Source organism: Notamacropus eugenii, chromosome 6, assembly GCF_028372415.1.
Source record: "Notamacropus eugenii isolate mMacEug1 chromosome 6, mMacEug1.pri_v2, whole genome shotgun sequence".
Taxonomy (NCBI): Eukaryota; Metazoa; Chordata; class Mammalia; order Diprotodontia; family Macropodidae; genus Notamacropus; species Notamacropus eugenii.
In genome coordinates this window covers 330229927-330248812 of record NC_092877.1, presented here as the reverse complement: position 1 = coordinate 330248812, position 18886 = coordinate 330229927, and the positions used below count along the sequence as shown (strand labels likewise).

The following is an 18886-nucleotide window of genomic DNA, read 5'->3' as shown; positions in this document are numbered from 1 at the left end:
AAGGTTTGCTTACCCTATTAGGAAAATAAACCAAGTGACTCTATCTCAGTCTGCACTGAGGAAATGCTGTTGGTCACCATCTGTTCCTATAGTTTGTCATAAATTCAGTGTTCATAGACAACTCATTTAAGTTTTTCTTATGAAGGAACAACTTTGTCAGTGTAGACATAATCCGGTATAATCTGGACATTAATCCCACCCCTTAATGAATAAATGTGATCTGGAAAAGACCGTAGAGACCATCCAGCCCAATTCTCTTGTTTAGCAAAGGAGGAAATAGCTCCAGAGAAGAACAGTGACTGCCCAGGCAACATAACCGTGAAGGTAATGCCAAAGATCCTGGTAGTGAATTATCTGATTACTTGACCCGGGGGCTTGCAGCTGTCAAGTAATGATCCTGGGAAACATTCTGGCTGGCCAGAGTTGTAGTGGCTGGCATGGGTGTGGCATCTGCTTCTAAGGAAGCAGCTGTAGCTAAACTTGAAACTTGGTCTTTTCACTAACACTCCAAAAAGTGTGGGAGAGTTTTAACTAGGATGAATGTTACACATTCAAAAACAAGTCTGGCTGTTGGAACTGTCTCCAAAGGCAGTCTCTGGGTGAACTGAAATTCAAAACTATAAAGCACCAAATAGATTGGAAGAGAATTCACTACAAAATCTGTTTTGAACTTAAACTGTCATTTGGGTTACCAAAGTTCTGATCATGCCTACCTCTTAAGGCACACTTATCTTGTACAAGACAACTAACATCTGTATGAAACTTTGACATTCTGGACTAGTACAATATAAGTCTAACCCTGGCACTAATCCCTCTGGAGAATCAGCAAATGAGCTGGAAAAGACCTTAGAAATCATTTATCTTGGTAAACACATTAATATAAAATTATATTCTTTTGAAAGCCCAAACCCCAAATAGTTCGAAAACAATCTGCTACCTAAAGGGCCCTTTAAACTCTAAAATTATAATGCATATCAGGCACATATATACATGTATATATATATATATATATATATACATATAGCTATAGTGTATATATATATATCTATATATGTGTGTATGTGTATATAATTTCTCAGGCTCTATCATAACCATTTTAAAATAAGGTATCTGGAAAGCTAATAGCATTCTAGGTTGTTTAAAACAGACTAGTAGCTGCAGCATCTACAAACCAAGAAATGTTTCAGTATGTTTAAAAGTCTTAATCAGTAAACTTCTTAGTAGTCATCTATTTTCTCCCTGATGGATCTATAGAGTTGACTTCAAAATGAAGAGTTTCTCTCCATAAAGTGTATCATCTTTCAGTTGTCCAGTTGTAATATTTTGGCACAAAGATAACCTACTTTTAACTTGCATATGAACTTGCTTTGTCAGAAAGAGGGAGAAACTATAAGGACAAGTTATCTTAAGTAGTGTTCCACACTGAACTCTGAATGTACTGAGGTATCCCATCAAAGTCCATGTGGTTAATTAGCTTTTATCTAAAGCCTGTAGTGCAGGGCCTGAAAAGAAATGAGTTATCACTTCCTTACCTTGTACCTACTCAGTGGAGGCCACTCTAAGGGTACAACCATGAAGAAATACGTGGTACCTGCCCTTAAGAAACATCCTTTGTTTTGTTTTGTGGCCAAGGTGATGACAGTAACAACACATACAGTCAGAACTCCAGGGAAACTCAGGAGCCCCAAATGATGGCACAGAGTGGGAAGCCAAACATTTCTGCTTAGTTTTAGCTGAAACTAAACCGGGACATTAGTTTTCCAAAAGTCCCACCTTAGCCTTCTGAATATATACCTTTGCTCACATGTTTGAGAAGAAGGAGGTGGTGCCTTTTTCTTGCAGAGATCTGCAATTTCTAACCATGATATTGGTCACACAGGCCTTGTGAACTGGGCAGAACATCTGTATTATCTCTTAAAATTGAGACTCAGAGGAAATGACCCAGAGTCACGCAGCTAGTAAGTGACCCATGTAGGGCTTAAAACCCAGGTCTTCCAATTCTCCTTAATATTTCCCTGCCAGACCCTCAAATAATAACCATTATCCCACCCCAACTTCCAAAAACTAAAAAGTAAGAGTGCTTTGTCAGAAAACTGTTGGCCACTGCTGGGAAATATTATTTGACATTTGTTGTATGTATTTGTAGTATAATTTCTTATGCAAGTCCATACCGAGAGGCCTGTAGCATTCATACCACTAGTGCACTTCTGATTAACAGACTTTTCACCCTCTGGTTAGGGAGCTGATGAAGAAATGAAAAGCAGCCAAAATACAGTGGGAGTTAGAATAACAAGTCCATGTTGTGGACCATGAGGGTACTCTATTGTGCTACACTGTGTGTGCCAAGGACCCTTAGGAGTTTGCTGGCAGATGCCACGTGTTGCTGTGCTGTACTCCTATCACATGGACACCAACAGCCCCTTTTAGATGGCTGGTTAAAACCCATACGAGAAAGGAGGAACTCGTAACCCAAGGGTTTCTCCAGAAATCTCATCTATAATTATTTTTTCTGAAGGACAATATAATGGATCCACATTTTCAGGTAGTTTAAGAGACCTTGCAGATTCCTTCTATACAGCACAATTTGGGAGCTTGCCATTAGTTTGTTTCTGTTGCCACCTTCTTAACAACCTCATAGCTACCTTTTACTGCAGTGGCACACCACCCTTTTCCCCAGACTACATGTCAGTTTAAAAATGTGCCATTTGTTGGTAACATTTAGCTGTTGAGATTGTCCTGGATGCTTAGTCCCCTCAAAGGACCATGCCAGGATGTGTCAGGCATCAGTGGCAGAAGGCTCCGTTGCATTCCATCACAAATGAGGTCAAGGTTTCAGTGGTGTTTTTGTTGCTCTAACTGCTGTTTAGGGTCAAGATCATCACCTGCCGAAATATTGTCTTGAGACTTTCCCATTAGTGTTTGACAGGTATAACCTTTCTGCAAGCCCTAAGAACTAAAATCAGCTCTCCTGGCCACTGAGAGCCTGAGCAGCTTCCAGCAAGCTTGGGATGCTGTGCCTTCCTTCATGCATTTTTGTCTTCAGCTGCAACAAAACAGTTTGTTTTTGTTCCCTGTCCTCACCTTCCAAAATGATGTTAAGAAACCAATGGTATCTGAGGACTTGTGGTTTGACATTTAATTTCTAATCATGTAATGTTAGGATTTGCCATCCTAGAGGACAGGTCCATTAGAAATTGTATGTGGTGGTGCCACTATCTGCTTTAAACCATTTTAAACATGAGTAAAAATATAAACAAGTTTTACTTTCCTAATGGGGTATCAATTAGGGTTTCTGAACTAATATGAAATATTACTTTGTAGTATCACAAACTTTGTAAATAAATACCCGTTATTTTTTTATGGAAAATTTTATAGAAGAGGCTATTTCTGTACATGCAACTAACCCCATGTCTTCTGAAAGTACTGCAAGGGGAGAACAGACATATCCTATAGGACTGCGCCTTGCACAGAGTTGGCATTTGATGAACGTCTATTGACTGGTGCAAAAATGGGATATGGTTTCTACAGTGATGGAAAGTTGTGCTTCCCATGGAGAAAGGGCTACATCAGATTGTTCTGTGACCTGAAGAAAAGAATGTGCTGTAGGAAAATAAATGATTTTAAGCAACTTGGTTTTGTACTATTATTTGAGAGGAGATATAAGGAATATGTTTCAAGATATCTTTCTAAAAATAATACTGGAAGTGATGATGACTTATTCTTATTTCTTAGTGGGAAAGACTCTTAATTTTCTCTTACACCAAAACAGAGCTGATGGAAGCAAGATCATGGGCATGGCAGGCCTTTTTCAGAATAAAGCTCTTCTCATCCAAGAAGCAGTTTTTTCCCTTTCACTTTGTGCCATTAGAGCCATATGTGTGTATTGTGTATGTATATGTGTATATACATTTTTGATAACTGCATTTTCCCCCACTTAATAGCATTTTATTTTTTCTAATTACATATAAAGATAGTTTTCAATATTCACTTTTGTAAGATTTTGAATTCCAGGTTTTTTCTCCCTCCCTTCCCTCCTCCCCACCTCAATACAGCAAGTCACCTGATGTAGGCCATACGTGCACAGTCACGTAAAACATATTTCCACATTAGTCATGTTGTGAAAGGAAGGTCAGAACAAAGGGAAAAACCACGAGAAAAGAAAAAAAAGAGAAGACAGTCTGCCCCGATCTGCATTCAGGCTCCATAGCTCTTTCTCGAGATGTGCAGAATATTTTCCATCTTGAGCCTTTTAGAATTTTCTTAGGTCATTATATTGCTGAGAAGAGCTAAGTCTGCCAAAGCTGGTCATCTCACGGTGTTGCTGTTACTGTGTGCAATGTTCACTTCAGGCAGTATCAGTCCATGTGAGTCTTTCCATGTTTTTCTGAAATCTGCCTTCTCATCACTTCTTAGAGCACAATTGCTTTCCATTTCATGCATGTACCACAACTCTACCATTCTCCAGTTGATGGGCGTCCCCTCAATTTCAAGTTCTTTGCTACCACAAAAAGAGCTGCTGTAAATATTTTTGTGCCTGTGGGTCCTTTTCCCTTTTTATGATCTCTTCAGGATTGCTGGATTAAAGGATAGGCACAGTTTTATAGCCCTTTGGGCATAGTTTCTCAGATTGTTCTCTGGAATGGCTGTATCAGTTCACAATGCACCAGTCCGCCGGCAGTGCGTTGGTGTTCCAATTTTCTTACATCTTCTCCAGCATTTGCCATTTTCATTTTGTTTTTGTCATGTTAGCCAATTAGGTGTTAAGTGGTACCTCAGAGCTGTTTTAATTTGCATTTCTCTAATCCTGAGGTGGGAAACCTGTGGCCTTGAGACCACATGTGTTTCTCTAAGTCCTGAAGTGCAGTCCTTTGACAATCCAGATTTCACAGAATAAATCCCTTTAATAAAAGGATTTGTTCAATAAAACTTGGACTCAATCAAAAGGCTGTACTGAAGGATCTAGAAGGCCACATATGGCCTCGAGGCTGCAGGTTCCCCATCCCTGTGAGTCTGATCAATAGTGATTTAGAGCATTTTTCATATGACTATAGACAATTTTAATTTTCATCTGAGAACTTCCTGTTCATATCCTTTAGCCATTTATCAAGTTGGGGAATGACTTGTTTTCTTATAAATTTGACTCAATTTTCTATATGTTTTAGAAATTATGCCTTTATCAGAAACGCTGGCAGTAAAAATTGTTTCCCAGCTTTCTGCTTTCCTTCTATTCTTGGCTGCATTGGCTTCGTGCAAAAACTTTTTCATTTAATCAGAATTATCTTTTTTGTATTTCATAATGCTCTCTTATCTCTTATTTGGTCACAAATTCTTCCCTTCTCCATAGATATGACAGGTAGACTATTCTTTGCTCTCCTAATTTGCTTATGGTATCACCCTTTATGTCTAAATCATGTGCCCATTTTGACGTTATCTTGGTAGATGGTGTGAAATGTTGGTCTCTGCCTAGTTTCTTTCATACTATTTTCCAGTTTTCCCAGCAGTTTTTGTCAGGTACTGAGTTTTTATCCCAGATGCTGGAGATTTGGGGTTTATCAAACAAGTTACTGTAGTCATTTCCTATTATGTCTTGTGTACCAAACCCGGGGGTGGGAAACCTGTGGCCTCAAGGACACATGTGGCCACCTAGGTCCTCAAGTGCAGCTCTTTCACTGAATCCAGACTTCACAGAACAAATCCCCTTAATATAAGGATTTATTCTGTAGAACTTGGACTCAGTCAAAAGGCTACACCCAAGAACCTAGGCCATGTGTGGCCTCAAGGCTGCAGGTTTCCTACCCCTGATAACCTGTTCCAATAGCTGCATTTCAATATAATTGAATTCTTTTGTAATCCCATGTACTTTATGCATTTAAAAATATTCTGAGAGGGTCTATAAGTTTCACCAGATTTCCAGTGGGGTCCATGCCGCAAAAAAGGTTAAGAACCCCTTGGTTAGACAATCCTTAAGGTCCCTTCCTCCCCCAATTTTAATTCCAAGTGAAAATGTCCATTTCAGGATGTCATGTCAACCCTCTATTTACTTGGTGAAATACACTATTTTTGAGACATTGAAGTTTTAAGTCTTCATCTTTAACAGTTATGATTATGACTAACTGTCTATAAAGGAGTATTTTCCACACACATCTTTAAAATAGATCCATAGCCACCTTTTATTTTTGCAACATAGTAACAATTGAACCTTTACTCATACAAAAATAATTAAGCAAAAATAACTGGTAGTAACCAGATCTGAAAAGGTATACCAGATTCTACCATAAGAGCTCCTGCCTCTCACTTTCTCTTCAATAACTAACAAAATGCTTTTGATATAGTGGTCATCCTACTTTGAAACTATAATGCCTTAGCTATAAGCTCATCCTTTCCAAACTGGCCATTCGCTGTTTAATAACTAACCCAGAACTCTACCCTGAGCTGTGGAAAGGAGGTGGTTCCATAAATAGTTAAAATTCTGTTTCCTCCTATAGGTGTTTCTCAAGTGCCTTTCACCTTGTATTTTTTAAAAAGGCATTTAAACTAAGTATTAGCCAGTAAAACAGGAAATTTCTGTGCTTTTCACACCAGCTGAAAAATATCAGTGAAGATAATAGATGACATTTTCTACAGTACTTTAATGTTTGCGAAGAACATTGCAGATAATACCATCTTGAGATGAGCCTTGTATCAGCTCTGACAAGTATTAGATGTATTTTTGTCTCAATTTTAAAGGTTAACTGAGTCTCAGAAAAGGTAAATGTCTTGACCAGAGTTACATAACTAGCAAGTGCTCATGGCTGATTTGGAACCCAAGACTTCCCTTGGTAAGATTCAGTCCTCTATCTTCTATGCCATTCTATTTCTGTTTCATGCTGAATGAGCTCTAATGAGAACAATCTACTCTATTCAGCTTTCACATCAGAATGGTTAACAGGGCATCATTTTCTGGCTAGATAAAGTCAGGGGAAGGAGCCTGCCTTTTCACTTGCTGGCTTGAAGGTTACAGCATCAAGACTTTAAACCAGAAATGTAGCCATTCTGATGGAAAGACACTGAGGTAAAGTAGATCATCTTCAAATCAACCACAAGAAATTTTCCATAATCTGGGCTTTGATTTAAAATGGCCTCGCCAGGAGCTCTGTAGAGGCTTGCTTTCCCACCCTGGGCCACATGTCTGACCTTCACACGTTTTTATTGTATCCTCCTTTCAGGCTCAGTCCTGTTAGACTCCTTTTTAACTGCTCTAGCTTCCACTTTATTTAGCTCTCCTGTTTGAATTCGTGCTTTGGGGTCTGTTGTTTCATTCATTACATTCCCACCTGCTTGTATGGTCTTCCTTCTGAATAAGGCTAATTCTCTTGTTCTTAGTCTCCTTCAAGAAAGAAATAAAGTCTTCTCCATTTCTTTGTTCTTTGTGAGCATTTTGTAATGCTTGTTGAAATATGCTACCTTTATCAAAAAACTAATTCTTGAATAATGAAGTGTCTGTTATTCTCAATCACATGATTAGGGTAATCTAGTCCCATAAAATTAATCTCGTTGAGTACAGTGTAGCATTAGTCAGCAGCCTCTGCTGCCTGGCATCCAGGAGGTTCTGGTTGAGTTACCAGAGCAGTTCCCATTGTGGGATGTGCCTGGGCAGTTACTTGATGCACCTCCTTTGTCTTCTCCTAAAGCACTTTGACCTGTGTTGTCCTGGAACTCTTGGGTTCTGCTGTCTTTCTTTGGTCCAAATCCAAGGTCGGTTATTTCCCAAAGCCTGATTCCATTTAGGGATGATGTTGTGTTCATACATGCAGACACTCTGTGGCCTTTCTTTTATCCTGGAACTTTTGGACTTCTTTCCAAGATAACACATTTGAAATACTCATCTCCAGAGGAATGATGTTCTGATTCAATTGAGAGATTATTCCCAACCTCGTGGACAGGATAAATGTCAACCTCACTAGGAAAGCAGGTACAACCAATTGTACCTGGGGAGTAGCTCACCCTAACCTGCTATCGGAAAGCTGTTTTAACTCATTATTCTTGCTAGTGAGGAGCTAAGTTTGGTTATTTCTACCAGACTGAAAGAATACAAATTGTTATAAGTGCCCAGCAGCAAGCCTGTGACTTTACCCAAGTTTAGGCTCTGAGGGAAAAGGCTTTGACTTCAAAACATATTTCATATTTTTTTAAGTGTATACTTTTTATTCTGAACTTAAACATCAAATAAAATGAGCATTTTGATATATGTAGCAAGGAGGGAAAAAAGATTATCCATGAAATAGTGAGTCTGTTAGGTACAACTTGCTTTTCCTCTTAAGTATATAATAACTTGAGCATGTTACTTTCAAAGCTGTCCTGTTTGGGTTTCCTTCTGAGCTTCCTTCAGTTCTCTTCTGGGAATTTTTTAAATGCTTCCATGACCCATGACCCCTTTATCCTTACTTTTCTTTTGAGGGAGGTGGCTATCCTATCCTTTCTCCTCTTCTTCCCCCATTGAAAAAGAAAACTCTTACAACAATTATGTATCATCAAGTAAAGCATATTCCCGTTGGGTGCGTGCATATGTGTGTCTTCTGTGTTCTAGATCATCCTTTGTTTTTGCCATTGATCCTCTGAAATCAGCCGATCATTGTGTTGATTAGAATTCTTAAATCCTTCCAAGTGATTTTTCTTCATAGTGTTATTACTGTATAATTAACCCTTTGTTGTAATGGAATAGCTCCTAATGCATCTTCCTTCTCCATTCTCTTTCCTGCATCCATCTTCTTAGATGTAGATCCAATCATGTCGTTCATCTATACAATAATTGCTTCTTGGTCATTCTCCCAACCTTCACTAAGCTACCAAAGTGATCATCTTAGGTGCAGCTGTGCCTAACCATATTATCCCTCTACTTAAGAAAGTCCCAGTTATCTCTAGGATCAAATATAAATTCTTCTTTTTGGCTTTAAAGGCCTTCCTAACCTTTCTCCTTCTTAGACCTAGTCCCTCCCCTTCCCCTGTCTCACTCTTAAGATCCAGTGATAGCTCCCCTTGTTTCTCCCACCAGACAGTCCATTTGTAGTGTCTGCCCATTTTCCCTGTGCCTGGAGTTCCCTTTGTCCTCCTCTACCTCTTGGCTTTCCTGGCTTCCTTTATTGTCTCAGCTGAAGTCCCACCATCTGCAAGAAACCTTTTCTAGTCCTTAATTTTAGTGCCTTGCCTCTGAAGCTGCCCCCAATTTGTGCTGATTTGTACATTGTTGTTTGCATGTTGTTTCCCTCTTAGACTGTGAGGGCAGGGACTAGTTTTTGCCTTTCTTTATGTTGCCAGTGCGTATCATAGTGCCTGGCATATAGTAGGCACTTATTAAATGCTTGTTGACCCAAAAGTGATATTTCCTCGGTTCAGGGCTCTTTGTGCCTGGGCTTCAGCCAACTTTTCCAGTCTCGTCTTGTCTGCCACCCCCTCCCTGAACATGTACTACATTCTTCTACCTTCATGCACTTCCCTAACAGTGTAATGCATTCCCTCTTTCTCCCTCTTGACCTGCTAAATTTTTACGCTTCTTTTACAACTCAGTTTCAATGCCACCTCCTCCTAGATTTCCTTAACCTCTGAGGTTGTTAATGACTTCCCCCCCTGGACCTCATGTAGAACTTTATTTTGCCCCTTTTTGTAACATAAGCTCTGGGCTTACTCTCCCAGTTCACTTGGATGAGATAGGGTTATCAGAGTGAAGCCATCACTTCGCTTGTATCAGTGTTTTTGTGTTAACCCTGAGGAGTAACAAGTATCTTTTCTAATAATACTGCTCTTGAGCCCCCATCCAGTAGGTTCCATTCAATATTAATCATCAGTTAATATTAACATTTCCCCAATATCATCTGATGAATGATTATTACCTCAATATCATTTTGACTTTTATCTCAATATCAATTAACAAGTAATTAATATTAATTACCTTTTACAGAGGTATATTTCCTGAGAACACGTGGCAAGACAGAATTGGCAGAATGTTCACATAAAACAGGGCACACTGTCCCCTCTCCACAGCTCCATAGTACTGGGAGAGTAGACTTCAGTGTAAAATGGACTGCCAGGCAGTCCCTGACCAGCACCACCAAGCTTATTTTGGGACATGCCCAAAATGGATGGTGGATAGCACTCTCTTGCTTGCAAGTGAATCATGCTGCCAGGCTGGATCCTGCAGGTTCCTCCTCACTGGGTTCCGCTGATTGCTGCAGCTAACAGCAGAGTCGGCCACAGACTCCAATGCCTGGATTTCTGGTGGTTCTGACATTTTCCGAGAAGATTATACTCTCACCCGTTTTACCTCTGATACTCATTCTCCTAAAATCAGGAAGATACAACCATAAGAGATACAGAAAACCGGCTGCACCATGTATCCACTTGGTGGCCAGGTGAGGAAACAGCTCCCCCACCTGGCAGCTCACTCAAAAGCTGTAAGGGAGAGAACATTCTTTCATTTATTCCCACTTTTTTGTTGGAATAGAACTCTCAGTTCTGGCTCAGCAACCAGTTAAAAGATTTTTTGTCTCTATGCAGTAAGTCAACAGGAAACATTAAAATATCTGCCCACACTCTGACTGGTTGAGCTTAATATATACTACATATTTTTACAAGGAGGGTCATTGATTCTCCAAAAAGACCAGGTAGAGTATATTGTGAATGTCTGATGAAATGGGCCAGTCCTCCATTATATGGACATAATGGGTCATATTTCCCTTTCAGATTTGTTAAGTTCCATAAAGGTAGGATCTATGTTTATCTAAACTTTTGTCTCTCTACGTAATAGGCATTTAATACATTTTTTGAATGAAAAGTTCTATGCTCTTCTCAGACAGTCAGCAAATACTTGTTAACTGATTACAATGTTGGCCCTAGATCTTTTAAAAGAAGTTCATCCCTAACATGTGTTGACTATGACAGGTATGGCTTTTAGCTCCCAATTTGGGATGGGCCTGCAAATCTGTCTGTACAAAGATCCAGATAGGACATGCTTGGCAAGAAAAACAAAGCATGTCAGAGAAAAAAAAGGACTGCTCCCCCTCCCCCAACACACCCTCTGAGGTCCCCACCCTGTACTCTAGGTTGTTTCTGAAGTCTCTCCCTGTAGCCCAGAGCAGTCCCATGGCTCCAGCCAAAATTCTTCCTCCTCCAGGCCTGAGAAAGTTCGTCATGGCTTGTTGCAAAGTTGACTATGACTCAGGAGCATACGCAGCACCCTTACTTCTGGCTGCACCAAGCTTGAAGAAATGCCTTCTCTAGGATGGTTTGGCCTCTGGTGAAACGGGTCTGATGATGCAGGGCATTGGCTAGGTTCAGTTTTGGAGGCCTCTCAAAAATTATACTTTGGGGGCTCATTTTGTTTCTATCCAAAGTAGCCCCTCTGGGAAATCTTAGAATATAGCTCAAAAATTCATTTAGGTTCCCATGAATTCATACAAGCATTCATGTAGCAGTTCAGATCAGGTCCAGGCAACCTTTATCTCTACCTCCCCACCCCACCCCTCACACATGCATGGAGAGAGAGAGAACGAACAAATGAAGAATTTACTTGTAGTTGCCAGAAGATCTCAGTAATTCTTCTTCCTGTCTTGTGAATCCTTGTCTCTTTCTCAGTCTATTTGCAGCCCTCCAGCCTCATGTTTTGGACTCTTCAGATGGTAAATTAATTTGGTATTGCTAAAGAAGTGGCCACCTTTTACACTCTGTTGTACCCCAGTTTCTCCAGAGGCAATCATACAGTTGTACAGTCACTATCGAATTTTCTGGAAGTGCTTGAATTGTTTTTGAAAGGAAATTAATTCAGGCTTACTAGAGAGACGACTCCTTTTCTATCATACCTGCACTGTTCAAATAACACAGAGCAGTAGAGAGTAAAAGCTAGCTCTTTTGCTCCCCTGTGTCATGGCTCAGTCATTTTCTGATCCTCCAACTGCAGGGAATGTGCATGACCTTTTTCTGCCCAGGAGGTTAGGAACCTATTGAGGAGGAGATGTCCACCTCCCACCTCTGCCCTCTCCAGAAGGATCTTGAAACAGGATCCAGAAGCTTTCCTCCCAGTCCATGGGTATGAGTGTTGTGTGCCTGCAGGGGACAATGCAGACATTCCTGGCCTCCATAGGAACATGCCATCCAGGTCCTAAGCCAAGCTCACCTCCCCTTAAGCTCTTTAAGTTGGTCAGGCAACCTATCTGATGGTCCCCTACGTAAATGGCATGCACCAGAGACAATGGAAGGTGATAATAAGGAGACCAGAACAACCTGGAAGTTGTACAGGACAGAAGGATCCCAGCAAGCAGGAACGCCTCTGTGTGGGCTTTGGTTCTCTTCTTGGGCTGGGGCCTCAGACATGTCATTGACTTGTGGGTCACAGTAAACCTAATTATAATTTTTTTCCCAAACATTTACTTGGTTAAGCATGATGTTACCGCTTGACCAACTGGAGGATTATAAAATTTAGAGCCAAAAAAAAGCAAAGTACCTTGTAGTTCAAAGATCTTCAAAGGATGACCCAAGCCACAAAGTTTCTGTTAAGGTCTATCTGTGAGCTCTGTGGGATTTATGTTTGCAATCAACAAACATTTTTAAACACCCACGATGTGCCCAGGCACTGTGCTGAGCTCTGGCAGCCCCTGCCCTCAACGACTTAACAGTTTAATGGGGGAGACAACGTGCAAACAAATATCCAAGCATGGCTACATACGCACAAAGCAAGCAGCTTGTAGGATAAATAGGAAAGAATTAACAGAGGAAAGTGCTGCAATGAAGATGGATTGGGGAAGGCTTCCTGTAGCAGGTGGGATTTTAGTTGGAACTCTGAGGGAGTCAGAGCGCCTGAGTTTCCCAGCTGTCCTGTAGTCTGCCTCCATTTCTCTGGCAAAGAATAGTACTGATGGGGTGGGCTATGGTAAGGAAGCTTGAGAACTCATCCAGGGGTGGGGAACCTGCAGCCTGAAAGCCACATGTGACCCTCTAGGCCCTCAAGTGTGACCCTTTGACTGAATCAAAACTCCACTGAGCAAATTCCCTTACTAAAAGGCTTTGTTCTGTAAAACTTGGTCTCAGTCAAAAGGCCACACCCAAGGAGGTAAAAGGCCTCATGTGGCCTCAAGGCAGTAGGTTTCCCAGTCCTGGTCTAATCCCTTCACATGACATGCTCAAGATCACACAGGTAATAGGTACTACAGAGACGGGAAAAGCTTTGGTCAGTTCATTAAGGTACAAATGTACTGATGGCTAGGATACAAAGCCAGAGTTGAAACAGCCCCTCCGTGTTGTCTAGGAGTCCTATGTTGTGCTGCAGGAATTCAAGGTCATTTGGCCAAATTTCATCACAGTGACCTACATCTTTATTCCAATAAAAAACTTTAGTTTTACCCAACTGGTTTAAAAGCAGGAGGTAGCTCTGGAACATTCCTCTAAGTTGTTGTTCAATTGTGACTGACTCTTGGTGACCCCATTTGAGGTTTTCTTGACAGATATACTTGAGTGGTTTGCCATTTCCTTCTCCAGCTCATTTTACAGATGAGAAAACTGAAGCAAACAGGGATAAGTGACTTGCCCAGGGTAGACACAGCTAGTAAGTGTCTGAGGCCAGATTTGCACTCAGGAAATGAGCCTTCCTGACTCCAGGCCCTGTGCTCTATTACCTGGCCCACCTTGCTTTCATTTCCCTAAATTATATTTGCATACAATTAGATATAGGGAAACAATGAAATCGTATTTTTTTCCAACTTCTTTCAACCCAAATCTGGGCCAATTTGGCTCTCCCTCTTGGCATTATCTCTGGAAAAGAACTTTGTTAAGCAGATTAGCATCAGAGGAGAGGATGTGGGGATGTTGTTTTACCTACCACAATGAACAAACTTTGCTAGCAGACTGGCATCTTTCATTTATTAGACAATAGCTAATTATAAACAAGCTTCACCTCTTGTTTCAGCAGGTCCTGGCGAGTTACAGTGTGTTGCTGAAAGCAGCAGGACACTGCTTCTTTGACATTATTCTCTAATTCAGACTTTTGCTAACTTGACTCCTAGTTCAGAACTGAAGCAGTTGGGAAACAATGAGAAATTTGGTGAGTCTCTTCTCGAAGAGACTCGGACTAACATTGAAGCTTTTGGTAGCATTCTGAGATCTTGGATTCCCCCAGAAGTAAAATGCACTTAGGTCCTCAAGAGAGACAACCCTCCTGAACCTTCAAGAACTCCCACCAGAAAGCTGGGGTCCAGGAACTCTCACAGTCCCAGCCATATAGGTAAACACATGGGTGCCGCTCCAAAGTTCTGTTACTGTATTCGTTGTTTCCTCTTCCCTTTTCCTAACTGTTTTTCGCAGAGTTTGGAACAGACCTTTACAAGTACCAAAGCCATCATGTGCCTAGACGAACTTATACGTTTATTTCAGATAATTGACCAGTTATGGGAGGTATGAAACTTTATATAGAACTGTTCATTTGGGAGTTAGAGAATTGTGCCCTGGGGCAGCTATCCCTGTGGCCCAGTGGATAGAGCACCAGCCCAGGAGTCAGAATTCAAATGTGTGACCCTGAGCAAGTCACTTAACCCTAATTATCTTTTAAATAGAGAAAGAAAAAGCACTGTGCTTCATGGACACCATGTAGACCCTCTGAATAGCAGGGAAAGAGGGAAAGAACAAGGTCCTGAGGAAGGCAATTAAGAAAAGCATCCTTACCATGTTCCCAGTATGCTATCCAGAATTAGGAATATGGAACAATGTAGCTGAAGGCACCCTGGCTTGCTTTGCAGAAAACAAAAATATTTAACTGAGGGAACAGCGTAAAGGGATGATCAAGTGAGCTCCCAGATCAGTCTGAATAGGTTTGTTGGGCAATGAGTCTTTGGAATTTGTGATAGTCTCTCCTTTTAAAGAAAAGGGTCTATCCCTAGGTATCTCCTGGAGGAGAGATTTTACTTGGCAGGTTACTGTCAAGATGAACTGATTGATTGGAGGTCTTGGGAGGATGAACTTCCTGGGGGCTGAGGGAATTCACCCTTTCTACTGACTTTTAATAGAGAATCCAGTCACAAACTTGAGTTTTTCATTTTTTTTTTTCTGTGTTTGGAGAATAGTCCAGAGTATAGCCAAGTTGTACAGTGGTTATAGGCTGGGCGTGGAATCAGAAAGAGTTGAGTACAAATGTGACTGCAGACACCTTCTAGTTGGATGACCCTGGGCAAGTCACAACCTCTGCCTCAGTTTCCTCATCTATAAAATAGAGATAATAGATCCTACCTTACAGATTTGTTATGAGGATCAAATGGCATAATATTTGTAAAGCACTTGGTACAGTATCTGGCACACAGGAGGGTCTCAATAAATGTTCCCCCACCTGCCTTTCCACAATAGAGCCAACTGGCACCTGAGACTGAGGGGAGACCTTGGTCTGTCTCCTTGACTCCTGACATGCAAGACATGCTGGTTAAATTATACCAATGTGGGTTTGGTGCTTTTTAGTGATTGTCATGTCCATTATTGGAGACAGGGTTCTCTTGGCTTTGCTGTTCTCATCATGGGTCACTTCATAAGTCTTCCTCTTTTTCTCTGAATTCTTTATGTCCATCTTTTCTTAGGTTGTATTCATTCCATTCCATTCCATTCATATGCACTCTCTGTCCAGGCACTCCCTAATCCATGGATGCCCACTTTGTTTCCAGTTTTTTGCCACCACAAAAGTGCTACATGGGAGAAATCTGAAGTGGACATGGGGTCACCCTAGAGCAGGGCTTAGAATTGGCCAAGTACTTTCAGGTTAAAACAGAGGCACTCTGGAGTATTCCCTGGAGACACTGAACAAAGTCACCTCAGCAAAAGTTCATTAATCACTACAGAGTGCCAGACACTATGCTAGGCTCTAGGCATAGAAAATAAAAAAGAATTAGTCCCTGCCCTTAGAGAGCTTACAATCTATTGAAAGGGTACAAGAAATTGAGTAGGAGAAGGTAGAGCTGAACATGTGCCATGTGCTGGGAGAGTGGGAAAGGATGCCACAAGGAAGGCGTTCTGAACCATCAAAACCATGCAAAATAGTGAAGGGGCTGAGGCAGGAGAGAGTGTGGGTGGGAGCCACCTCCATAAGAAGGAGGAGCCCTGAGGAAACAGCCGGGGGCCTTAGCCAGGGCAGGAGGCTCTGTGAGCCTCTGGGGAAAGGTTATTCTTGGGCAGGCAGTCAATAGACATTTATTAAAGCAGTGATGCATGCAAGGTACAGTGATAAATGCTGGGACTACGAAGGAGAAAAGTAGTCACCGTTCTCAAGGGACCTTGTTGTCTGACTTATAAACTCTTTTACTTGTTGAACCTTGTGAACCGTGTGTTTACAAGGAGACCCGGTGGTGAGGCACACGGTGGTTACAGGTTCTCAGCTTGTTGGGATCACCTTGAGACTTTGACACAAGCACAACAACAACAATAGTCACAGCATTAACCACCAGTGTTTACTTTTAGACATACAAAAGGCTTTCCTTACAATAAGGTCAGGAGTAAGGAAATAATCATTGTTATTGGCATAGCTCTTTAAGGCTTAGAAAGCTCTGCGTATACAAATTTCTCATCTGAGCCTTTCCTTATCCTTTAAGGTAGAGCAACTATTATTATCTTCATTGTGTAGACAATGAAACTGAGGCTCAGAGAACAAGTGACTGGTCCAAGGTCACACAGTAATCAATCTCAGAGAGTTTTCAAAACTAGGTTATCTTGCTTCCCCTCAGGAGAACTGAGAAGGAGAGAAAGGACCCTGAAAGCAGGTCCACCAGGAATGTCCAGAAAACTGACATTCAAGCATGTGAGTATGGAATTCACCCAGCAAGAGGAGGGGCCCCTACATCCTCAGAAAGAGCTGGGCAGGGAGACGATGCTGGACAACTATAGAGATCTGGGGTGCATGGGTCAGGAGCTGTAGTTGCCAAGCCAGTTGGAGCCAGGGGAATCCTCTTGGGTGGAAGGAGTAGATGACCTACCTCGTTTGGCATGCTTGGGCTGAAACAAAGCAGTCAGCTGCCGAGCGAGGCCCTTCTGTGTCAGAATTACTTCAGAAAAGAATGGGGGGGGGGGGACTTTTTGTTTCTGAGTCTGAGGAATCCTGGGAAATGTGGTGCCAAGTTAGAAAAGTAGCAAAACAGTAAGACAAATCATTCAAAGCTGGTAAAAATCACCAAAAGAAAAGCTCCCATTGAAATGAGAGGGCTTGCTAGTGACAAATATGATGGAGATTTCTGTGTAGAACCACTTCTTTTCCTACAACATAGAGGATCTGTTGGAAAGGATGGCCATTGCTAGGATAATCACAGGAAGAACAATGGGCAACATTCAGATGTAAATAAATATGGTGGAATATGTTCAAAAATGCTTTCTAAGCATACCATGTATTTGAAATCCTTCCATTATAATTGAGATTTTTTTTTAAATCACAAAATATGAACAGGAGAAAAACTCTATTGAAAGTAGTGACTGTGGTCTTTGTCCAGAAAATACACTTTGTTGAACATCAGAAAACTTATCTAGGAAAAAAAAAACCAACGAATGTGGTGAATGTGGGAAGGCCTTCCTCTGGAAGAGAAACTTTACTCAACATTGAAGAATTCATACTGGAGAGAAATCCTTTGACTTTCATAAATGTGGGAAGACTTTCTGCCAGAAAACATGCTTTGTTAAATGTCATTCATACCAAAGAGAAACCTTCTAAAGTAATGAATGTTGCCAGACATTCGGCCAGAAAGCGTACTTTGTTGACCATCAGAGAGTTCATGCTGGAAAGAGATGTTATACATGTAATGAATGTGGGAAGGCCTAGCTGGAAAATAAGACTTACTAAACATCAGCAAATTCATCTAGAATAGAGACTTTAGGAATGTAATTAATATGAGGAGGCTGCCCAGTGGAACTTAGCTCTTATTCAACATCAGGGAATTTGTATTGTAGAAAAACCTTAAAAAATTAATGAATTGTATAACCTATACCATATCGTTTGCCATCTTGAGGAAGGGAGAGAAGAGGAAGGGAGGGAGAAAAATTTGGAATTCAAACTCTTTCAAAACTGAATGTTGAAAATTGTCTTTACATGTAATTGGGAAAAAATAAAATACTATAAAATAAAATAAATAAGTAAAGTAACGAATGTGAGAAGGCCTTCTGATGGAGGTCAGTGAACAACAAAAAATCGTTATGAAATAAAGCCATATGAAGATGGTAAATGTTGTCATGCCTTCCCTAGAAAAGGAGAACCTTTTATAAAACATTGGATTATTCACACTGGACAGATGGCAGGTTTTCCTAGATAATAAATTGCGTATTCAACATCAATAGATTCCTCTATCTCCTTAACACCTCATGTACCTCCTTAAATTTCGTTCTTAAAGCAGGTATTATGCCTTTTGCTGAGAAAATGGTATCAATGATGCTTTACTTCTCTAAAATTCCCAGAATCATCACTCAAATGAAAGCTGTATAAATTAATTTACTACAGCTATAATAATTGCTATATTAAGAAAAAATTATATGTTTCTTTGCAAACAAGTGGATCTCCTGATCAGAAGTCAATTTCATTTTCATAATGAAAGCAGAAGGCTTGGATTCAACCCATTTGTTAAAGTGGGCATCAAAGATGTAAATAGTCCAGTGACCTGGATTTGAATACTAAACCCTGGTACTCATAGGACCTTTGGGGAACTCACTTTAGCTCCCTGGGCCTCAGTTTCTTTATCTGTAAAATTTAGAGAGTGGAGACAGAAGACAATGAAGGACTCCTTGCCATTCTAAATCTGTGATCCCAGATATATGTGTATAATAGGTACATCCTTGATCCTCTCCACATCCCCCTCCCCCAAGTCTAATACCTTGTTACAGCAGTCCCATTTCTCATGAATTTGCACTTATCCTC

The 18886-nt window shown here is 40.8% G+C and overlaps 1 protein-coding gene across 5 annotated transcripts in view; it reads left to right on the top strand.

The window, feature by feature from the left end:
* Positions 1 to 18200, top strand: part of TFDP2 (transcription factor Dp-2) — a 179909-nt gene extending 161709 nt beyond the window's left edge. For 3 of the 5 annotated variants that reach the window (XM_072618161.1, XM_072618160.1, XM_072618162.1), the window contains 2 exons: positions 16719 to 16792; positions 17432 to 18200. In XM_072618161.1, the coding sequence (XP_072474262.1) occupies positions 16719 to 16792; positions 17432 to 17491 (134 nt within the window). In that variant the 3' untranslated portion in view covers positions 17492 to 18200. Of the gene's footprint in view, positions 1 to 16718; positions 16971 to 17431 lie in introns of those variants that run through there. The other 2 variants (XM_072618159.1, XM_072618150.1) reach the window with 2 other exon arrangements.
* The last annotated feature ends 686 nt before the right edge of the window (positions 18201 to 18886 follow it).